The sequence below is a fragment of the Lissotriton vulgaris genome, chromosome 7 (assembly GCF_964263255.1).
Source record: "Lissotriton vulgaris chromosome 7, aLisVul1.2, whole genome shotgun sequence".
NCBI lineage: Eukaryota > Metazoa > Chordata > Amphibia > Caudata > Salamandridae > Lissotriton > Lissotriton vulgaris.
In genome coordinates this window covers 439,322,106-439,346,959 of record NC_141695.1, presented here as the reverse complement: position 1 = coordinate 439,346,959, position 24,854 = coordinate 439,322,106, and the positions used below count along the sequence as shown (strand labels likewise).

The 24,854-nt window shown below is 45.8% G+C and overlaps 1 protein-coding gene across 12 annotated transcripts in view; it reads left to right on the top strand.

Moving 5' to 3' along the window:
- The window catches only part of EPN1 (epsin 1), a 371,704-nt gene that overhangs the window by 189,500 nt on the left and 157,350 nt on the right, over positions 1-24,854 (top strand). For 7 of the 12 annotated variants that reach the window (XM_086930440.1, XM_086930435.1, XM_086930438.1 and 4 more), the window contains exon 5: positions 15,128-15,264. In XM_086930440.1, the coding sequence (XP_086786566.1) occupies positions 15,128-15,264 (137 nt within the window). The remainder of the gene's footprint in view (positions 1-15,127; positions 15,265-24,854) is intronic. The other 5 variants (XM_086930437.1, XM_086930433.1, XM_086930442.1 and 2 more) reach the window with 1 other exon arrangement.

The window sequence follows — 24,854 nt, the reverse complement described above, 5'->3', positions numbered from 1 at the left end:
CCACTTATTGAGTAAAAAAAAAAGTCACAAATGTATTTGATTTAGAGGGTGAGTCGGCCATGTCATGTGATTAAGTTGTGTTCATACTAAGTATTTGATATTTCAGAGATAGGACCAAGGTGGCAAACATGTTGGGAGAGTAATTGATCAATTGTATAGAACAATAGGGAATAAAAGATCTAAACGTTGCAAGGAATAAATTAGAAGAGGGGATGAAAGTGTTCTCCAGTGTGGCAGATGACAGTCCGTTAGAGTAGATTCTTAAAACTGTAACATCCTACAGCTTTTCTGGTGAAGAAAATTCACAATTTAAAGCTTTCATTATAAAGCATACTCGACTGCTAATCTGGTCTTGTCTCTCCTTTGCTTGATGCTCTTATTTTCCAAATGCGCAACTTCTATAAGACCGCTTAAGGACTACATGGAAGATGGAGCTTGGAGAAAGGAGAACATAAAATTTGCACTTTTGGTGGATGCTTACCATTTTTTTGCTGTGGTGTCCAATCACATGCTTATAATTCCAGTAGCTTGTATATCTTATGCTAGACACAGATGCCTCCTTGTTGAGACGAGAAGTTTACTTCAGTTATATTGCAAAGTCAAAGAATGTACTCACATAAGGAGTTATATCAACTTGCAGTAGACCCAAGAGTGGCAGCCTCATAAGTGTCATCATGCTCTGCACACATCTGTTAAGAATGCGGAAAATGTGTTGCTTTCTACTTGAAGATGGCCACTTCCTGTCTACCTACTGATTAGGACCTTTAGCTTTGGGACCAAATGGTTGTAAGCAGTTGTGCCAATCAGACTGTTGAGGTGGCCATCGTTGGTCCCATTTCAATGTTTCGATAGTGCCCCTGACTCACATATCGTCTAGTCATTCTGGGGAGCCGGTCCTCATGTCCTGCTCCCTACTGCCTCTAATTACTCACCATGACTTTTCTCTGGTTGTGTTGTCTTCAGACGTACCCTTATTATGCTCCGTTGCTAATACTTTGTTTTCCCTTCTCTGTTTATGTAGCCTGACTGTTGATTTAATTTCTTGTGTGTTCCTCTGCTGCTGCTCAATTCCCGCCATGTTTTCTCTCTCTCCTCTCCCGCCCACCCACCTCCCAGGACCTACTTAATGGAGGTCGAAGCGCGACCGTGTCAAAGGCACGCCTGTCTGTGCCTGGACCATGCCCAGTGCTAGCAACTCTGGATCTCTCGCCGCCCACAGCTTCCCTGGTGCCGAGCTTATAGCCTTATGTCATTTGTGTTCCACGTAATACTGTGAAGGTTCCAAGGCTGTTGGTGATTCACTCTCAAGCATTACTCTGACCAGTTCAGTTGGTTCTGCTGATAAAGAAGAACTTGTTCCTGCTACTTGGCATTCCTTCTGCTTATTTACTGACAGGACCCTGCTGCCCCATTACATATTGGTACCAGGAGTGGGGTATGTAGGAAATTTGAAAGGAGCAGCGTACAGATAAAGAAAAAGTGAGGATAAAAAAAAGTTGAGTTTGCAGTTATTCGGTGAGCGCTAGTATTTGTGATCAGCAGCACGTTTTTTCCATGTGAAATTGCCTCAACATTCAACTGCCGTTAAGCAGTGCAAGCCTTCTTTAGGGCCTTCAGCAAGTTCTCCAGCTGCGTGCCGTTCTCTCACTAACATGTCTGACGTTGTGCAGGTGTTCACGCCACTGATCCTAGTTGTTCTGAAGCTTCTGTGGCATATGTACATAGCCGACCTTCCCGACATTCAGTGCGGTGCTCAGTGCGAGTCTTCACACACAGCGTCACATCAGCAGCCATATTGGATTGGGCTGGGATTTTGTATTTTCTCCTCAGTAACTCGTTTTGTTATGTTCCATAGCCGCTTCTTTTAATTGACACCACATTTTTACCTATTTACAGAGTGAGTATTGGTTTGCCGTTCTAATTTTTAAGGTTATAATTTCTTTCATCTTATCCTCGCTGAAGTTTTTCTGGCATTGTGGACACTGTTCAGGAAGCAGTTCTCCCACCGCCATTTTTACAAAATCTGGGAAAACCTGACATTAAATGGCGAGAGTGGCTCCGCATTTTTGAAGTTATACTATCGCCATTGATTCTCACCAGGAAAACTGCTTTACTTTTCAACCATTTAGGGATTGCTTGTCAAAGAGTATATGACAATTTGCCTGTTGTCCCTGCTGTGGAGGGAACACCCTGGACTGCATGTTTGGAAGACAAGGAGAGAATGCGCAAACAGTATTTGAAGGAGCTGAGTGTCCTCCTTGAAAGACACCATTTCTTTAAGTGTAAGTGGACAGTCGAGGAGTACACTGAGACATGAACCTCTTCCCTGCTGCCGTCGGCCGACGGCAGCACTACCTCTCCAGTGCTGCCGTCGGCCATTGGCCGACGGCTCCCCACCCGAGCACGAAAACGCCCGCACTGCGGCGAAATTACCGCCACGGTTGACGGGTTAAGATTTCTAGCGTCCAGTTGCGAATTTGAAAATTGTGTTGATATTTACATAAATACATGTTTCTCTAAAATGGTGCAAGAAAGGCTTATAACCTGTGGACATCCCCCTCCCATAGAAACCATAGATATTGCTAAAAGTATTAAAAGATCTATTTTAACTACACAAGTCTTGTCCAGGCAGAGCAATCTGAGTGGTAGTCCAAGTGGTCTCTCGCCTGTTAGTTATATTTCTGAAGACTCTTTGATTGGTGCTCTCAATAGAGGCAGCAGAATAAGAAAGGGTTTCAGTATATGTTGTAGATGTGCTTCTATGAGCCCATTAGCAATAATCCTACATGTGCTGCCATTGGTAAGAGGTGCATTCGCTGCAGGAAAATAGGGCATTTTCTAGGAGTTTGCCAGAGATTTGAACTTGCATCAGATAAAGTGAAAATCAGCAATGTAAGTGTGTGTGAGACTTTTCACCAACATAAGCTCAAGACTATCTTAATAGGTCTTCTAATATGTCTATAGATGCACCTACTCAGATGTATACAACGGTTAAAGGACCTTTCTGTCAGGCTGTGATCGATGGTAATACATAGTAATGGCAGATTTTCCAGTATTAGGGGTGTCTTTCATAGATTCACATGCTTGAATATTTCCCGTCGTCGAAGTGGGAGTCCAACGGTACATAAAATAGCAGTAATATATGCATATATAGATGAAAAATTACATTATCATACATATATACATATAGAGCAATAAGATATAAAGATATCATAAAGTTAAGAAAGTACCATAGAACAGAATAGGCCCATAGCAGTCTAAGGGATAATTCACTTTAGTAACATATTAGTCATTTTAATGGTCCACATTCCAGCCAATCAGGCTACAGCACCCTTAAGAAATCCAAGAAACTCTGCCGCTCCCTTGAGAAGGCCTGGAAAAAAGACCCAACCACCAGCACCAAGGACGCCTTCAAAAACGCCACCCGCATACACCACCAACTGATCCGAAAATCCAAGAAAACCGCCTTCAAGGAACGACTAGATAACAACGCCCACAACAGCAAGGAACTTTTCAACATCGTCAAGGAATTTACCAATCCCTCGGCCTACTCTAACGACATCACCCCCTCTCAAGCACTCTGCGACTCCCTAGCCTCATTCTTCCACAACAAAATTGCAGACATCCACAACAGCTTCGACAACCAACCCGAAGACCAACCCACCCAACCTTCTGCTGAACCTCCACCCCCCTCGAACATCCTTAATGACTGGAACCCAATCTCCACTGAGGACACCATCCGCCTGATGAACTCCATCCACTCAGGATCCCCCACAGACCCATGCCCTCACCACATCTTCAACTAAGCAGACTCCATCATAGCACCGCACCTCCGAGACGTCATCAACTGCTCCTTCAAATCCGCCACCTTCCCGGAAAGCTGGAAACACGCTGAACTCAGCGCCTTTCTGAAAAAACCCACAGCGTACCCCACCGAACTCAAAAATTACCGCCCCATCTCGCTCCTTCCATTCCCGGCCAAAGTCATCGAGAAAGCGGTCAACAACCAGCTCGCCGCCTTCCTCGAAGCCAACAAATCCCTCGACTCCTCACAGTCCGGCTTCCGAGCAAAACACAGCACTGAGACCGCCCTCATCGCAGCAACAGACGACATTCGAACTCTACTGGACAATGGAGACACAGTCGCCCTCATCCTCCTCGACCTCTCTGCAGCCTTCGACACAGTCTGCCTTAGCACCCTTCTACAGCGCCTCAGAAACATCGGAATCCAAGGAAAAGCACTGGAATGGATCACCTCGTTCCTCTCCGGAAGAACCCAGAGAGTCCGCCTTCCACCATTCAAGTCAGTGGCCACTGAAGTCATCTGCGGCGTACCACAAGGATCCTCACTCAGCCCCACCCTTTTCAACGTATACATGATCCCCCTCGCGGCCATCGCCCGCCAACACAACCTCAACATCATCTCCTACGCGGATGACACTCAACTGATCCTATCACTCACCAATGACCCTAGCACCGCCAAAACGAACCTACACGAAGGAATGAAAGAAGTAGCCGAATGGATGAAACACAGCCGTCTGAAACTGAACTCGGATAAAACAGAAGTCCTCATCTTAGGTACCTCCCCCTCCGCATGGGACGACTCTTGGTGGCCAGAAGCCCTTGGAAAAGCACCCATCCCGACAGACCACGCACGGAACCTGGGCGTCATCCTGGATTCCTCACTTTCAATGAACAGACAAGTCAACGCCGTCTCCTCATCCTGCTTCAACATTCTTCGCATGCTCAAAAAAACATTTCGTTGGATCCCCACCGAAACTAGGAAAACGGTCACCCACGCTCTGGTCACGAGCCGACTGGACTATGGAAACACCCTCTACGCCGGGACTACCGCTAAACTCCAGAAAAAACTCCAACGAATCCAAAACGCCTCAGCCAGGCTCATATTAGACATCCCGCGTAAAGAACATATCTCTGGTCACCTGAAAAACCTCCACTGGCTTCCCGTCAATAAGAGGATCACTTTCCGGCTCCTTACCCACGCACACAAAGCACTCTACGAAATCGGACCAGAATGCCTCAACACACGACTGTCCTTCTACGCCCCCTCCCGCCAGCTTCCATCCTCTAACCAAGCCCTGCAACTGTACCTCGCATCAACAAGACCACCATGGGAGGTAGATCCTTCTCCTACCTGGCAGCTAAAACCTGGAACTCACTTCCCACCCACCTTCGCCTTACCCGGAACCACCTAGCATTCAGAAAGCAACTTAAAACGTGGATATTTGACAAGTGATTCCCCACCCCTCCTTAAGCGCCTTGAGACCCTCTGGGTATGTAGTGCGCTATATAAATTCTCTGACTTGACTTGACTCTAGAACCTTCTCCTCAGAAGCCCAAGTCCTCAGATTTTCTACCGCACGTCGTGTGAAGGGAGTCTCCCTGAGTTCTGCTCAGTTTTGTCTACTTCATAGCTCACTTTAGAAGTCCAATAGACAGACTGTTTTTTATATGATTTCAAAGACCTTCCTCAGAGGCAAGCCCACACCATCCCGATCATCGATCACATTTGGAAGGAAGGCCTCAAACTAATGGAGCGGCCTAATTCGATCCCGGCCGTTTTACCTAGACTTGATAAAAAATATAAAGCGCCTGCAAACTCTCCAGCATGCCTTGTTTCTCAGCCAAAGGATTCAGTCATAACACAGGCGGCTCAGAAAAGGTCTTGCAATCCGGCAACACCACTCACATCTTTCCCTGATCAAGAGGGCCACAAATTGGATTCCATCGGGAAAAGTTTACCACTATGGCGGCCACAACAGTTAGGGCGTCTAATTCCCTAGCAATTCTTGGACGGTATGACCGCCAGATTTGGTCCGAAATTGCAGCGTTAATTCCACAATTTCCGGAGGCCATTCGCGCGGAAGTGCAAGCCATTGTGCAGGAGGGAGAGAAGATCTCTTCAGAGATCATCGACTGTGTTGTCGACATCTCATCTACGGGATTCAGGCAATTGGCGGGGGCCGCTGTGTTGCGACGCCAAGGATGGTTAAAGTCAACTGCTTTTCGTCTAGAGGTTCAAGCACGAGTTCTTGATCTACCCTAGGATGGCGATTCGCTCTTCCGCAAACATGTCGATGACGCTCTCGAATCCATTAAAAAGGATACTGATACGGCCAAGGCTTTAGCAACCCTCCAATATAAGAAACAGCCGTTTCGAGGAGCACGTGGTAGGGGTGGCAGCAGCTCTTCCACTTTTTGTGGCTCCAGCCAATATCGTTCCTATAACAATAGACAACGAAATAACTACCAGTCTCAAAGTCGCCAGACCAATTCAAGACCATACCAGAGAAAAACCACGTACAGAGGTGGTTCCAACACTAAGAAACAGTGACAACCCCAGCGTAAAGTACACACAGTCTGTGAAAATTGGAGGTCGGATCTCCAAGTCTATCTTAAATTGGTCAAACATCACCTCCGATCATTGGGTCCTGGATGTGATCTCAAAGGGACATACTCTAGAATTTATAAAATTTCCTCCCACCCGCCCACCTACTGGTCCGCCCCCACCTCATTACAAAGAACTTTTGGCTCAAGTCAAATTGATGATCAAAAAAGGGGCTGTCGAAGTGGTACCGCAGGGGCAGCAGGGCAAGGGCTTTTACTCCAGCTTCTTTTTAATCAAGAAAAAGTCGGGAGAGTGGCACCCTATTTTGGACTTGCGGGCCCTGAACAAATTCATCACAGCAAAAACATTTCAAATGTTAACACTACTCCAAATTTTAAATTACCTCAATCCCGGAGAATTCTTCTCCACTATCGACCTCCAGGAAGCATATTTTCATGTGCCGATTCACCACAAACACTGAAAATATCTGCACTTCCAGTTCAAAGTCCTGCCGTTAGGCCTTCGCTCAGCACCGAGGGTCTTTACAAAGATCATGGCTCCGGTAGCTGCTTTTCTGCGCCTTCAGGGCATCCAATTTTACCCTTACCTAGACTGTCTTATAAAGGCTCCGTTATACCAGGTGGCGAATCAGCACACTCCGTTCTGCGTCTCGCTTTTTCGCTCCTTGGGCCTTTCAGTCAATCGCCAAAAGTCAAACTTTCGCCCATCACAGCAGCGAGATTTTCTAGGAGCCTTGCTAGATTCTCAACTGGCAAAGGTGTTTGTCTCCCAGGAAAGACTGGACCGCATTCTCAAGATTGTACTTTCCCTGCATTCAAAACAGTACGTTTCTGTCTGGACGTTAACACCATTCCTGGGCATGGCCTACTCTTGCATACATCTGATTCCACATTGCAGACTACATATGAGAGTCGTGCAAGAGGAACTAGACAAGCAGAGGAAACAGATCTCGGGGTCGTTCAACGACCAGATTCACTTCACGCCCGTATTCAATCTGCACTGGAGTGGTGGGCTCACCCTCCAAACATCTCCATGGGATGGCCTTTTCAAGAGACGACTCCGACACTGACGCTCACGACAGACGCGGAGGGTTGGGGAGCACACCTCGAAGGTTTGTCCGTCAAAGGAAAGTGGACTACGCTCCAACGCACGTGGCACATAAATCGCCTAGAACCTCTGGCAATTTTCCTTGCCCTAAACTTTCCAGAGGGTAGTGAAGGGCCAATCGCTGCTGGTGCAACAGACCACACCACCAGCATGCACTACCTCAACAAACAGGGCGGCACGAGGTCTCTTCTGCTCTCCAGGCAAGCACAAGAAATATGGGACTGGGAGATTCACCATCAAGTCCATCTCTCAGCAATCCATGTGCCGGGTGTCTCCAATATCCTAGCGGACTCACTCAGCAGGTCTCTCACAGACAATCACGAGTGGGAACTCAATCAACCAACTCTAGAGTTCATCTTCCGTCAGTGGGGCCAGCCACAGATGGATCTTTTTGCGACTGCCTCCAACAGGAAATGCCAACGCTTTGCAAGTCGTCATCCCCACAGAGTCGATCGGGAATGCATTCTCGATCAATTGGTCGAACTAATTCATCTACGCTTTCCCTCCGCTCCCTCTAGTTCCGCGCATATTACACAGGATGAGGCTTCAACCTGTCATATCACCCTAATAGCACCCAGGTGGCCACGGTTCCCATGGTTCAAGGATGCCGTCCTGTTTTCTCATAGCTATCCAATTCCCCTTCATTCTCGGTCTCACCTCCTGACAATGAAGCAAGGGCAAATCTGCCATCAAGATCCGGCGGATCTCCAGCTACATGCCTGGAACCTGAACACAATGAGTTTGCACATCTAAACCTCGACGCAGATTGCAGAGAAGTGCTGGCTCATGCTCGTGCTCCATCCACCATTAAAACCTATCAACTAAAGTAGAAGCGTTTCTGTGTCTGGTTTCACACTAAAGCTTTGGATCCAATCACCGCCAAGTCTGAACAAATTCTGCCTTTTTTCCTGTCCCTTGAAAAATCAGGACTTTCTCATCCACCCTTAAAGTCTTCTTGGCGGCACTCTCCCGCTTCCGTCATGATGGTTCCACGTCATTATATTCCTCTCGAATTATCCTACAGTTTTTCAAGGGCCTTTTTTGGATGTTTCCGCCCATTCGTCGCCCTCCGCCTGCTTGGCGCTTAAATTTGGTCCTATCTCAGCTCCTCCTACCTCCTTTCGAGCCCATCCATTTAGCGGGCTTAAAATTCCTCATGTGGAAGGCTCCTCTTCTACTCGCACTAACATCCTCCAGGCGAATAAGTGACATTCAAGCATTTACGATCCAACCTCCTTTTCTTCAGTTTTCTAAAGAAGCGGTTACACTACGCACCAACCCAAAACTTATTCCTAAGGTTTTAAGCGATTTCCACCGTAATGAACCTGTCATCCTTAAGACATTTTTCCCTAATCCTCAGTCTCCTGCAGAACGTTCCCTGCATTCATTGGACTTAAACCGTTGTTTGAAATTCTCCATTCAGCGCACTGCGCCTTTTCAAAAATCAGATCAGCTCTTCGTGGCCTATGGCCCAATCTGCAAAAGGCAGCCAGTTACCAAACAATCCATCACTAGGTGGATTTCTTCTGCCATTGCTTTTTGCCACCAACGGGCTGGAAAGCCCCTCTCTACTCCTGTACGAGCCCACTCCACAAGGGCGGTGTCAACTTCCACAGCCCTCTTTGCAGGAGTGCCTCTACGCCACATCTGCAGAGCTGCAACGTGGTCAAGCAGACACACGATTGCGAAGTACTACTGTCTCGGATCAGCAGACGCCGCAGACGTGGCTGTCGGACAAGCGGTGCTACGGAATCTTTTCCAATAAAGTGAGCCTCTGTTGCTTCCCGCCTCCAGTCATAAAGGTTTTTAAACTAATCATAGTATGCACAGTTGTGTTATGTACTTTGCTTATGCTACCTTTATGACTCATGTTGTGCTTTACTGCTTTCTATTCTTATTCAAGCATGTGAATCTATGAAAGACATCCCTAATACTGGAGAAGAACATAAGTTACTTACCTGTAAACTGTGGTTCTCCAGTATTGGTGTCTTTAATAGATTCACATGCGACCCACCCTTCCTCCCCTCAGAGGCTCTCTTCTCCTCATGCACTCTTGATCACTTTGTGCTACGAAAATCTGAGGACTTGGGCTTCTGAGGAGAAGGTTCTAGAGGGTGCTGTAGCCTGATTGGCTGGAATGTGGACCATTAAAATGACTCTAATATGTTACTAAAGTGAATTCTCCCTTAGGCTGCTATGGGCCTATTCTGTTCTATGGTACTTTCTTAACTTTATGATATCTTTATATCTTATTGCTCTATATGTATATATGTATGATTATGTAATTTTTCATCTATATATGCATATATTACTGCTATTTTATGTACCGTGGGACTCCCACTTCGACGACGGGGAATATTCAAGCATGTGAATCTATGAAAGACACCGATACTGGAGAACCACAGTTTACAGGTAAGTAACTTATGTTCTTCTGGTGCACCTATCACCATTTTGGCAGATTGTACATTTTTTAATGTGCAATTTAATTCAATACTATCCTCTTGCCACCTCGCATCAATCCCAAAGCTTTCAGAAACCAAGATGTGCACTTGTTGGGTTATTTTTTTAACCAAGGTTGAATGTTTGGGAAGAGAGATTTTGTATAAAGGTTCACATGACTGTAAAAGGATGCAACATTATTGGGTAGAATGATTTGGCAATACTGGGCATTTGTTTATTTCTAGGTCGGGGTTATCAAACCTTTTTTGTAATTAGAGCTACTTGTATTCAGTGAAAATCATCCAGTGCTAATAATATTTTAAGTGTTGTAATAGTGACCACATCAGACAAGATTACATCAGTGGCCCCTATATGCAAGATTACTAGAAGTGATCATCTCAATAAATCAGTCATGGTTGCCAGCAGTAACGCAAAAAAAGGCAAAAGTAATCGGTCTCCCCGAACTGATTGTTTTTTCAATCCAATATACACTATAAATATATTGTGAAAATTCAGCCATTTTCTCCCAAAATCTGCTAATGATTTATATAAATATGCACATTTTCATCTCAAATACACATTTTTCAATGTTGGTTTTGTTGAGGAAAATGTAGCTTTCGATGTTGATGGCCCAGGAGCGAATTAGTGGATGGCGTCAAATCTGGGGAGCGAACTTGGAGGTCTGTAAGCGAGGGAGGGTGCATCAGATGGTGGTGGTATTGCCCTCTATTCATAGTTGGAAGGTGGCGCAGTGGATAGATTCTTTGTGGATTATGTCGATCCCACCTCCATGTTTGTAAATGAGGCCTCGGTATATTACCTTGTAACTGTTTGGTGTTGTCTGGTGCAGATGCAGACCTTTCAGAACTCACTGGCCAGACTCATCCTATACCTCCTATGAAGGACCCAACTCACCCCTCATTGGAAGAAACGCCTCTGACGCCCAGTCCACAAGAGATGCCAATTCAAGATTCTGACTACTGCCTACAAAGCGCTTCACAACTAAGGTCCAGCGTACATCAACCATTGTCTGGGCTTCCACCATCCCTGAGTGAATAAAATGCCTTCTCCTTCCTCGCTGCAAAGTCCTCGTCCCCCTCCATCTCTGGAATTTACCATCTCTTCAGGAGTTTCGTAGGAGACACAATACCTGGCTATTCAGCTGAGACCAATTGAGCAGCTTGTATCTCAGCTCCTGGATACCCTTGTGGGGGATTAGCTGCGCTTTATAAGTCCGGTTTGATTGATTATTTATAGGAAAGATCCAGAAAAAGCTGTTAGAATACAAATGTTTGAGCTGCAAAATGAGATTCCGAGGTTGTGTATGTTGAATCAAATGCAGTAAAGGTCTCCCCTCACTGTTTTAAACGTTCAGTGTATGCTGATACAGCTCATTACATGCTTTTCATTTTGCTTGATATTAAGGTTTTAAAATCTAATCTTCTTTCACAGATTAAAGGGTTTCCCTTAAAATGTTCAATCTCTCACCACCCTTCCATTTGGGGTGTGCCTTTCTCAGTCTGTTAGAAGTTGGTAGATAAGGTTAGGAGTTGGAGATGTGGAAGTTTGAGAATGTAGGCCCACCATAAATCCCGAAGGATTACCTTGAATTTGAAATTTGTAGTTGGTGTGTCAAAGATTATGTATAGGCAGTACAAGAGGTAAACTAAATAACTAGTTTAATACTGTACATTACCAATAAGTACCTGAAAGTCTGCCTCTAAGGTGGGGGTCCTAAAATATCAAATAAGGAAGTGTTCCAAAGGCTTTGTAGGAAATCTGCTACTTCTGTGTGATCAACCCAGATCATTCTCCTTTTGCAGACACTATATTTTTCAGACTTTTAGAACTCAGCAATTTACCCCTGCTAACCAGGGGTAGAGTGCCTGTGCTCCCCATTTAAACATGGTTCAATTGGCGTATTCCTAACTGGCACATTTAACATGCCTATAAGACCCTAGTACATGGTGTAGAAAATGCACCTGGGGCTGGAAGTCCTGCCACTAATGGATTGCAGCACCTGTTGTGCCATCTTCTACAGTGGCAGGGCAAACTTGACTTCAAGCCAACCCTATGTAGCCTGGCTACTACAGTGCAAACCCCGCAGTACAATCTTTCAAAATAATTCTTTGACAGGAAAAAAACATCCTTTTATATATCAATAAGTAATTCCTATGTAGGGCTTGCTGCCAACAATGTGGGCTGCATGGTATTTAGCAAAACCAAAGGGGATGATGGACGGAGTGTTGAACATTGCAAGCACTCACCCCCAGTCAACTGATCTGGGTTTAATCTATCATCATTCTTTAACTCACTCCGCCACCCCAGTTCAGACATGGCCATATGCAAATCAGTCTGACCCTGTGCCTCATGGGAACAGTCCAGCCCGAACTGCCAAGCAATGTCTTCCTTGGACCGAAACCCATGCATCCTGGGACCGGTTTCTGGCTAATTAGCAGTCATCAGCCAGGCTAGCTTAAATGTAGGGGCAAAGTGAGCAAGGGACCCACGTCTGGGCATACCTTGCCAACTTAGGGCGAACAAAGTAAAACCAAAAGGGGTGAGGGATGGAGTGTTGAACATTGCAAGCACTCTCCCCCAGTCAATTGATCTGGGTTTAATCCATCATCATTCATCATCATTCTTTAACTCACTCACTTATTTAACTCACACCTCCACCCCAGTTCAGACATGCCAGGATGCTTGTTTCCGGACCAGGGAAGACACTAGGATGCTTGTTTCGGTCCAGGGAAGACATGGCTTGGCAGTTCTCGTGGTGTTCTGGAGGGGGCGGAGTGTTGGCGCAGTTGAGGATACATTGGTGGAGGTTGCTTGACTCTTTGTTGGCATCTGTCGTAGTTGGGGAAGGAGTTCAGTTGAGGGCGGAGGTGAGGTGTTTTTCAGAGACTTTGTTCCAGATTCTCCGTGGGGGGTGGAGCGTGCGCTTGTGATTTGTTGGTTTTGAGAATGAGAAATGGATGTAATGGTGGTCTGTCCAGAGTGGTTCTGTGGTGTGGCTGAAGCGAATGTTTCCTCCGGCAAAGATGGGGTCGAGTGTGTCACGCTGTGTGAGTGGGGGTGGAGACAAGTTGCTTCAGTCCTATGTTGGTGAGGATTTCCAGGAGGGCCGTGGTGTTGGGATAGCTGTGGTTGTCCACGTGAAAGTTCAGGTCTCTGAGAATTATGTAGTCCATAGAGGCGTGGGCCTGTGGAGCGATATGGTCTGTGATGACGTTAGTGAAGGTGGTGGTTGGTCTGTAGGTGAGTGTTCCGTGGAGTGTCGTTCTAGGGTTTTTACTGCATCTGGAAGTGGATGTGTTCCATGAGGGGCGAGGCGTCGTCAGAGTTGGTGGTTATTAATCAGAGGGAGCTTTTGTGGACGATGGCGAGGCCTCCTCCTGGGTGGTTGGGGCAGTCTTTCCTCAGTATCTTGTATCCGTCTGGGATAGTGTGTACGATGTCGGGTGGGGAGCTGGCTTCTCCGTGAATTAAGGTGACTTCGGGCGAGTGAGTGTTACGGAGTTCCCAGATTCTACAGCTTGTCTGTGCAGGGAGCATACGTCAGAGGATGCAGTTCAATGGCTTGTGTGCAGTGGTGTCCGGTGTGTTGGGGGTGGCTGCCTGGGTTCGGAAGTAGGTGAAGGTGCAGCGGCAGTGTAAGCAGGTGACCAGGCCCTGGGTGTTGCTCGGCATCGAGAGCTGGCAGTTGTTGGATCCGAAGTTGAGTGCGCAGAGTGCTGGGCTTGTAGCGGCGGGGGATGGGGTAGGGACAAGGGTCCCTGGCGCTGGTCCCGGACGGGCACAGACTAGCTTGCATTTGGCATGAAAAGCGGTGCACCCGCCAATAAGTAGGGGTCAAGGGGTGGGTGTGCAGTTGGGAGGCTGGAACTACCATGCTGGAGGGGGCAGCTGCGGCAGGTATAAACAGGTACAGAAAAGGCACACAGAAAAAAGGCTCACAGAAAAAACAAAAACAGAGAAAGGCAAACAGAAAAGTATGACACGCACAGAGCGACCTAACCGAAGAAGGCTCTTCCACTAGATCACCAGGGATGAGGCACAGGCAGTAGCCTGTGGGTAGAGAACGGCATTGAACACCTACCTGAAGCTCAAGTTGCCGCTAAGGGCAGATCCTTAACGGTGGAGCTGCACTGGGAGAGCAGTAATCCCACCAGGAGGTCAGAGGTCTTGCTCCTCTTTGGGATCTGTTGTGCAGGAATGAAGTAAACTATTGCAATGCGACCGCTGATAAGCCCATCCATCGTTCAAGTGGGGTCAATAGACTATCATGTTTAACAGTGTCAAAGGCAGAAGAGAAGTCAAGTAGTATCAGAAGGCATGATTCATTCAGATCCAGCATTGTTAGGTGTCATCTACCGCATGTGTGCGCGTTGTTGCTTCATTGCAAGACCGGGGAGGCCAGAGCCTAAACTGTTGATCCCTCACACGCACCTGCAAGACACCTAGTTTTGTAACACCCTAAAATCCTTCAGAATGAGTGAGACTCTTGTTGGTGTCGGGGAATTTCATTGGAAACTTCAGTAACTAGGGCTTCAGAATGCATAGAACAATTAAAATGTAGACTCAGTTGTAATCCATTGAAAGACAACTTTCTAGTTGTCTGAGCCCGTTTACAAACTCTGCAGTAAACCTTCTGAAACCTCACAGACACTGCTAGTTAGTATTAAATAGCCATGGATTTCAATGTAATTTGAAAGTCTAGTGTGTACCGCGAAAAACGCTATACATTTTTTTTAAGTTTCATCTCCCCACGAACTGGTTGCACAATCTGTTTTTTTTCCTCGGTCATAATTTGACAGTCCTTTTTATGTAGTATGATATAGTGACTGTCAACCTCTTTAATATGTAGCCCAGGCCGAATATCCTCTTTTGTGTTATTTACCATTCCACACTTCATTTGATCACCTCTTTTGGTAATACGGGTCTTTGTCAAGCCTTGAAAAAACAAGTGCCCAAAGGGTGTTATTTGATGACCTAGCCAAGAAACGCAATTTCTAAACAATACCACACACATCTATTACTGTCCAGAAACCAATCCCTATGCAGTTTCACTGTGTACATGATTTTAAGAATGGTCACCAGTGATCTTTTAACCTGCTTTTGCAAAGTGAAACCCATATTTTTGTAATGCTTTATAGTTTTTGTCTAATTCGTTCTTTCACTATATGTTTATCTGATTGCGACTTGCAGCCTCCTCTGCATCGTCTACAGCGAATCCTGCAACGGAAGCAGAGCAGGCCTGGCCTCAGAGCAGTGGAGAGGAAGAGCTTCAGCTGCAGTTGGCACTGGCCATGAGCAAAGAAGAAGCGGAGCAGGTAAGAGCAAAGGTAAATTCCGCCAGGGGGGGCGGGGGGGGAGAGGTGGGAAGTATCACACTGCAAGCTTGGCTCTGACACTTGTTTACTGCTATTCAAAGGCACCTGAGTGCAGTCAAGTCCTAAACCATTCAGGTGTCTTTCACAGTGAGGCTTTGATTGCACACAATTCGAACAGCTGCTATTTTTAGGAGGCGGTAGTGATGCCCAGTGCATGCATTTGGTTTGTTAGATGGTGAATATTGCTTTTGTTTTTGCCTCACAAAACATTCATAGATTGACAATACTGCCTGAAGTTTGAAACTTTCAAAGTTGTGGTAAATATGCTGTAAAGTCTTAAAATGCAACTTTCTTGCTAAAAATCCAATGTGGTATTCCAATAACAAAAAACTCTTCTCTACAGGTTAATCATTGTTTTATGCTTTCTGCATTTGTTATGGATCACATGCCGTACATTTTTGCGTCCTCTAGTATTGGGTTCTGAATAGTATGACTTTTTTACTTTAAGGCTTGTAACTAAAATGACTTCCTTGCACAATGTTGGCAAACTCCAAGCTCTACTAGTTAAAGAACCTTTCATTCAGGTACATGAAGAAACTCTTACACAAATCCGGAAATCTGCCCAGAGATTGTATCACCTTTTCTCCCCAATCACGCAGTTGAATTTCCAACATTCTTTAAAATCCCTTCATGCAAGGCAGAAAGGGCATGATATTCACTAAATGTCAAAAGAACGCTTATGTATTATGTAGACAGAATAAGGCCTTTACGTAACATAAGAGTTATTTGTCTCCTTGGAGTATACTGATCTTTGTAAAACCCAGATCTAAAGTGAACATAACCAGATTAATTGTGTTATATATTAAGGCTTTTTGTGAACGCATAAACATAACTCTGTAAATCCTACAGGCTCATTCTACACATTAAAAACTGTTCCATGGTGGCATTCCTTAGCTACATCCATTTATTGATATTTTCAGGGTAGCCACATCCACTTATTGATATTTGCCAAGTATTCATCTGCTCAAAATTTAATGAAACATTACTGTGACATTCATGCAGAAAAGGATGCCCAAGTTTGTGAGTCTTGAACATGATTTGCTACAACTGTTTCCACTTTCCATCCATCTCCGCCTTACGCAGGTGGTGCACAGCTTTTAAATCATTGCACAGACTTTGCTATACAACACATGCTGCCAACAAAAAAGTTTACGTTTACTTACCTGTAACTGTTTTTAGCTTGTCATGTTGTAGATTCCACCTGCACTACTCACCTTTTTGTGAATGGTAAGTAAGGGAATATATAGCTTTTTTCACAAAGCATTCAAACTCTACTTAACATGCACTGGCAGACACACTTGTTAAGAAAAAATATAGTAATCTAAGCTGGAGTCTAAGGATATAAAGATGAAAAAGTAAAGTCTAGCTACACACTGTAAGGTAAAGTTTTGCACTGAAGTAGGAAGCAATAATACTGAGATGATTTATACCAGCAAGTGCACCCCTACCTGCAGGACCAGTCTTTTTTGTCACTTTCTAAGGCTTGTTGTACAGTGTATTCTACTCATTCCTTTCTGTTTCCTTGTCTGAACGTTTGTTGATTTTCTTAGGTGCTATGCCTTTTTAAGGATGTTCCTTTTCGTCCTTTTCGTAGTTCAATCGTATAATGTTTTGGCTAGTAAGGTAATGGTTTACATGCTAATAAATGTCTTCTTTACGTTGGGAAGTATATGATTTCTTATGTCATAGTGCCTAGTTCAAAAGGAAAGGATATGTAATAGGACTCTTCAGTCTGCTTTTTTCTGTAATTCTGGTGTTGATATTGAATCTATGCATATAAAACAAAGAGTTCGAGGCATGTGGGCTGCTGAATTCATGTCTGTGCATAGATCGCCGCCCAGTGTTGGGTCCGGATGATTGCATGTTGTTGTCCTGGAATAGTCTTCGAAGTATCACGAGATAGGTGGCTCCTCCCTTGGACTACAGTGCGCATGAACATCCTCTCCATCCTCAGATTGTTTTTTTCCTGAATTGGGTTCGGATGGACTTTCATACACTCAAAGTTCGGAATTGACTAACTCTTCTGTAAAGGCCAAAAGGCCTTCGGTTCCGTCGGTTTTGTTTCGCGCTCGGTACCGAGAGACTTCGGAAACATCTATTGCACTCCGGTCATCGAATCGGGCCGTGAGGCCTTCTCGACGCCACGTGGACCGACCGTCGATCGAACGAAGTCCATTTAAATACTGCCCGCAGTGCAACTCTAAGTTCCAGCACACAGATAAGCATCCCGTGTGCAACAAATGCCTATCTCCGGATCATAAGGAGGATAGTTGCCTTGCATGTGCCCAGTTCCGGTCGAAGAGGAACTATCCGGAATCAACGGGCAGCAAGGCAAGAAATGCAGAGGTCGGCGCCGGAACCAGATAACATCTTCGACTATGAGGAAGAACTAGGTAGCGCCGAAGAATCAGATCAAGACGTCGAACAATATTCGGAGCACGACTCCGAAAATTACTTTGAGGAGGACGAAGACTTAGTCGATCTCGAGGAATACGATCAAGACAACATCGTAGCTGTCGAAGACGACTCAGATAACGACGAGGGGTGAACCGTGAGTACAACGCCCCATATAGACACTATACCGATATCAGAGACTCGGGTCGAGGCATCGCCAGCAGGCCTTAGCCAAGATCAACATTTTCGTTCTACTGCCCCGCCATACCGCCCGGCTAAGAACAGTTCTCTGAGACACGCCATACGGCACCGGTTCCATTTAAACCAAAACTCGACGACAACACCGTCTTCGGACCAAATGTCGTCGATCCGAGAGTAGTTAAGCAAAAGGTCCTCGAGCCGAAGGCCGTAGTCCCGACACAACCTTCGAAGCCAAAGACCGTCGAGTCGACATCTAAGACAAAACCTGTCGTGTCGAGCTCAAAGCCAAAAGCGGTCAAGTCCACCTCAAGGCCCAAACACGTCGATCCGACGCAAAAGCACGTCGTATCGACATCAAAACCAAGGCACGTCGAATCGAGCAGACCAGCCTCAAATATCGACGAAAGGAAACACATTGTCGACGAAAGTAGAAGGGCGACGCCCAAAACTAACGTCGAACCAAAAGTGAAACCTACTGTGGACAAAAACAAATCGGTCGAAGCCCCTCGAACCGAAAAAAGCCGTCGAGCCAAGGCCACATACACTTAAAACACCGAAGGACACTGTCCACCCAGCCAAACCTCTCGGTCCGAAAAAGGTGGTAAAGCCAGCTGTACCAACAAAAACTGTCCAAAAACACATCCAACCATCAAAAGCGGTTGAATCTGTTAATCCTACAGACCCAAAATCGGGCCAACCAAAGGCTGCAACACCGAAGACAAAGACTATGGAGGAAGAGCTTATTCACCCAGACCCCTCCACAGAGGACCAGTCCAAGCTGTATATTGACCCAGCAACTGGCAAAGTGACTGTGTACACAAAGAAGAAAAGGTCTCTGCCAATAGCAGACTTTCCAAGAATACCACTCAAAAAGAAACGAGACTGTGCTACCTCTCCTATCCTTTTTGAACCAACCCTCCAGCCATGCCTACAACCCCAGATGCCCCAACATCACCTGAATACAACCCAGATGAAGACCAGGATGCAGATGTGGCATTTGGGTATCCACAAAACCCAACTGAGGACCCAAACCTACAGCCATGGGGTGCAGGAGGAGAACCAGATAATGAGGGGACTCTGCCCATTACAGAACCAGCAGTTTACCCAACTAAGCCATCACCCACTGAAGAAACTGTGGCCTTTAATTCTTTACTTGATAGAGCAGCTACCTACCATAACGTAGATATGCACTCTGATGCTATTGAAGAAGACTTTCTCTTTGATACTCACAACATCCGAGAGACATGTAAAAACACTCCCCATGTTAAAGGGCGTCTTGAAACATGCACATGACATTTTTAAAGACACTGCCAGGGCACGGGTCATTAACCATAGAATTGAAAAGAAATATAGGGCTGCACCTGTCGACCCTACATACATAAAAGGGCAGCTGCCCCTGGTCTCCCTAGTGGTGTCCAACGCACGTAAAAGGGCTAACTCCCAGACTACCGGAGAGACTGCTCCTCCAGACAAAGAGTCAAAAATCTTTGAGGCATCAGGCAAGAGAGTAGCGGCTCAAGCAGCAAACTCTTAGAGAATTGCCAATACACAGGCCTTGCTGGCCAGATATGACAGGGCGCATTATGACATCTTAGAAGAAATTCTCCAACACTTACCTGATCCTTATAAACAGCAGGCAGATGAACTGATACAAGAAGGGAAGCTCATCACCAATGCCTCAATTAAATGTGCCCTAGACGCGGCTGATACAGCTGCCAGATCCATCAATACAAGCGTACTGCTAAGGCGCCACGCATGGCTCCGCATATCAGGTTTTAAGAATGAAGTCCAATCTACTATTCTTAATCAGCCTATCAACCCAGACTTTTTATTTGGTCCAGCAGTCGACTCCATTCTGGACAAAATGAAAAAGGATGGGGAAACAGCAAAGTCCATGGGAGCTCTCCAGTCCCGACAACCACAGGGCTCCTTTCGTCGCTCCAATTATAGAGGAGGAGCCAGAAGTAATACCTCACAGCAATCCTCCACCTACAAAACAAACACGCAATCCACGTACAACAAAAACACCAACAGGTGTTGATACAGGGGCAATAACACCAAAGGAAGGGGTCGTGGAGGCAATGCAAGTAGATCCTCCACTGGCACCAAACAGTGACTTCTTGGGACTACCCCCAGACCAAATAACACCGGTCGGGGGAAGACTACAACAGTTTCTGCCAATCTGGTTAAATATCACAACAGACAAGTGGGTCAGACAAATTATCCAACATGGCTATTGCCTAGAACTCACCTCAACCCCACCCAACATACCACCCGTGCACCGTCCTATGTCACAGGAACATATAACACTACTGCAGCAGGAGGTCATCAGTATGCTGCAAAAGGGGGCCATAGAACCAGTCCCACTACAACATCAGGGAACAGGAGTATACTCCCTATACTTCCTAATTCCAAAGAAGGACGGGTCTCTCAGACCAATATTGGACCTCAGGCCCCTCAACCTGTACATTTTGTCGGAGCATTTTCATATGCTTACTCTCCAGCAAGTCTTACCATTGCTCCGCAAGGGAGACTTCCTAGCAACTCTAGACCTCAAAGACGCATACTTTCATATACCAATACACCCTGCTCACAGAAAATATCTCCGGTTCACCATACAAGTCAGCACTACCAGTTCAAAGTGCTACCATTTGGTGTCACAACAGCTCCACACCTCTTCACCAAATGTCTAGCTACAGTGGCGGCACATTTCAGGAGGCAACACATCCATGTATACCCATATCTGGACGATTGGCTAATACAAGCGCCATCGGCCCAGCAGTTTACCAACCATATGTCAAAAAACATCCATCTCCTGCACAGCTTAGGCTTCTCGCTAAACTACCCAAAGTCACATCTGCAGCCCTCCCATGTACAGCAATACCTGGGAGCAACTATAAATACACTGGCAGCAAAACATACCCCAATGCACCACGTATCAACAGCATGCAAGCACTGATCCAAAAATTCAGGCCCCAACACTCAGTACCAGCTCGAGTGTTCATGCAACTAATAGGCATGATGGCCTCGTGCAAATTCATAGTCCCTCATGCCAGACTACACATGCGCCCGCTACAGGAGTGCCTAGCAAGGCAGTGGAACCAGGCTCAGGGACAATTAAAAGACCTAGTGTTGGTGACCATTCGTGCATACAACTCTCTGCATTGGTGGAATCCATAAAACCTTTGCAAGGGACGACTGTTCCAAGAGCCTGTCCCACAAATAGTGTTAACCGCAGACGCATCCCTACTAGGATGGGGAGCCCATGCCCTACACTACACCGTACAGGGACTCTGGATTGTACAACAAAAGAAAATGCACATCAACCTGCTGGAGCTGATGGCTATCTTTCTAGCTCTAAAAGCATTCAAGACACACTTATGCAACAAAACCGTGTTGATCAGGACGGACAACATGACGGCTATGTATTACATTCAGAAACGGGGAGGAGCACACTCCCCACAGCTGTCGCACTTAGCTCAAGCAATGTGGAAGTGGGCCATTCAAAGGAACATATTTCTTATGGCACAGCACCTCCCAGACAAGGACAATCAAGTAGCCGACCTGTTCAGCAGGCACAGTCAACAAATGCAGGAATGGGAGATTCACCCCAAAGTGCTCCAGCCATTCTTCCGGAAGTGGGCGACACCCGGAGATAGACCTGTTTGCCACAAGCGAAAACGCAAAATGCCAGTACTTTGCCGCCAGGTTCCCACATCCACAGTCTCAAGGCAATCCGATATGGATGAAGTGGTCAGGCAATTTTGCGTACGCTTTTCCCCCAGCTCCATTAATACCGCTAGTGGCACGCAAACTACGGCAACACTCACTGACGCTAATCCTAGTTGCTCCCACATGGGCGAGGCAACCATGGTATACAACATTCCTAGAACTGTCAGTGGTGCCTCATCAAAGACTGAGACTCACACCCAATCTACTAACTCAGAGCCATGGAGAAATCCAACATCAAGATCCGCAACAGCTGAACCTGGCGATCTGGCTCCTGAGATCCTAGAGTTTGGATACCTGAACTTGCCTCCAGACTGTATGAACATTATCAAGGAGGCAAGAAAACCCACTACCAGGGCATATTATGCAGCGAAGTGGAAACGTTTAGTCATTTACTGCAGAAACAATTATATAAACCCACTTGATGCTTCTACTCAAAACATCATCTGCTATCTATTGCACCTACAACGCTGCAATTTAGCCTATTCATCCATCAGGTTACATTTAGCTGCGTTAGCAGCATATCTTCAAAGCAGGCAATACCTTTCACTTTTTAGGGTGCCAGCAATTAAAGCGTTTATGGAGGGACTCAAACGCGTAATTCCTCCAAAACACCCACCTTCACCAGTCTGGAATCTAAACATTGTTCTAACCAGACTTATGGGACCACCTTTTGAACCACTACACTCATGCGAAATACAATTTCTTACTTGGAAGGTGGCTTTCCTTATTGCCATCACTTTGTTTTGAAGAGTTAGCAAGCTTCAAGCCCTAACTATTTAAGAGCCATTCATCCACATACATGCAAATAGGGTAGTCCTCAGAACAAACCCTAAATTCATGCCGAAGGTTGTACCACATTTCCACATAAATCAAACCATCAAACTGCCAGTGTTCTTTCTGAATCCACAAACAGTAGCTGAAAGGGCCTTGCATACTCTAGATGTCAAAAGAGCTCTACTATACTATATAGACAGAACTAAGGCATTTCGAAAAACGAAACAATTGTTTGTCGCTTTCGCACAGCAACACAAAGGCAATCCCATTTCAAAATCCGGTATAGCCAGATGGATCCGTTAAGTGCATTCAGATATGTTATTTAAAAGCAAAACGCACCTTAACAGTTCCCCCTAGGGCACATTCTACACGCAAACTAGGGGCATCCATGGCTTTCCTAGGAAATATTCCTTTACACGAAATTTGTAGAGCAGCCACATGGTCAACCATACATACATTTACCAAACACTACTGTGTAGATGTACATTCAAAACAGCAAGCTGCTGTAGGGCAGGCTGTTCTCAAAACTTTTTTCCAGACTGCTGCAACTGACACAGGTAGCCACCGCTAAGGGACAGATACTGCTATACATTCTATGCACAGATAAGAATTTAGCAGCCCACATGCCTCGAACGGAATATGCTACTTACCAGTATGCATCTGTTCTTGGCATGCATGGCTGCTGACATTCATAGCGCCCACCCACCTCCCCGGTGCCTGCCGCAGCATTCACGCTTCACATGGACATCTCTTACTGTACTATACTCCATCTCTGCCACAATGGCGAAAAACAATCTGAGGATGGAGAGGATGCCCATGCGCACTGTAGTCCAAGGGAGGAGCCACCTATCTCGTGATACTTCGAAGACTCTTCCAGGACAACAACATGCAATCATCCGGACCCAACACTAGGCGGCGATCTATGCACAGATATGAATGTCAGCAGCCCTACATGCCAAGAACAGATGCATACTGGTAAGTAGCACATTCCTTTTAGGTAGGATATCCAGGGTTGTAAAGAGCATGGGCTGCTGAGCACTCTCTCGAGAGAACACTTTTTATACTTCTTACATACCACGCTTTTGTCTAGTGCTACACGCTGTGTTTAGATGCAGTGCGATGGAACTACATGATTTATCCAGTTAATTGTTACAAGATGGGCTTCAGTTCACTGGATATCTCATTGTGGCTTTTCAAACCAACGCCACTGTCTTCTTCTAGATGAGAATTTGGACTATGCTAGCAATCTGTAAAGGATTATCCCATAGGATAATAAACTATTAACTGTGGCTTTTGGAATATCCAGGACCTTTTCTTTGATATGTTTGTTTGTTTATGTTTATTAGATTTGTATTGCGCACAAATACCCGAAGGTGTCTCAGCGCAGAGGATTGTCAGTTGACCACTTCATACTGAATGGAATCATTGATCAAAGAGCCAAGTTTTCAGTTGTTTACGGAAAATTAAAAGGGATGGACTGGTCTTGATGGTGAAAGGAAGAGTATTCCAAAGCCTCGCAGTAGCTACTAGAAAACGTCTATCTCCCCAGGCGACTGTTCTAGTGCGAGGAAGAGGAAGAAGGTAATTGGATACCGAGCGAAGGGGCCTGCTCGGAATGTAGTTCTTGAAGGCCTTTATTAGAAATTGTGGACCCGAGTTGTGGATGGCCTTATATGCGATACAGAGGGCTTTAAATTGTATGCGTCTTCTGACTCTAAACCAGTGCAGTTGACGTATGGCAGCAGAGGCAGAGTGATGCTTGGGAATAGAAAGTAGTACCCTTGCCGCCTCATTTTGGACCAATTGCAGTTTGTCAAATACCTGCTGCTGGGCATTCAGCAAGAAGGCATTGCAATAGTCCAGTTTTTAAAATACTAAAGTTGTTCTAAGGGTTTTTCCTGCCGCGGGAGGTAAATAAGGGAGAATTTTTTTGATTTTTCTGAGGGTGAAACAGGAGGATGATATCACTGTATTAACATGATGGTGAAATGTTAATTTGGTGTCGAATACGACCCCAAGATTTCGGACCTTGGCGACCGGTACTGGCGGGGGTTTAAAGTCAATAGGCCACCAGCTGTCTGGCCATGCCGGAGACAAGTTGCCAAAAGTCATCACCTCTGTCTTGGTCGAGTTTAATTTTAAGCAGTTCATCGACATCCAGGAGCCTATGGCTAGCATAGCCTCCTGGAATGTCGATGCAACCACCACACCATCCTTGTGAACACCCAACACCAATTGGGTGTCGTCTGCGTAGGAGGTTAAACTCAGCCCATATGATTTTATGACCCTCTCCAAGTCCGACACATAGATGTTAAATAGTGTCGGACTTAGCAATCATCCCTGGGGCACTCCATACGGCAACATGGATGTTGGCGAGTAAAATGTGCCCAATTTCACCGATTGGGAGCGGTTAGCCAAGAAAGAGGCTATGAGATCTCTGG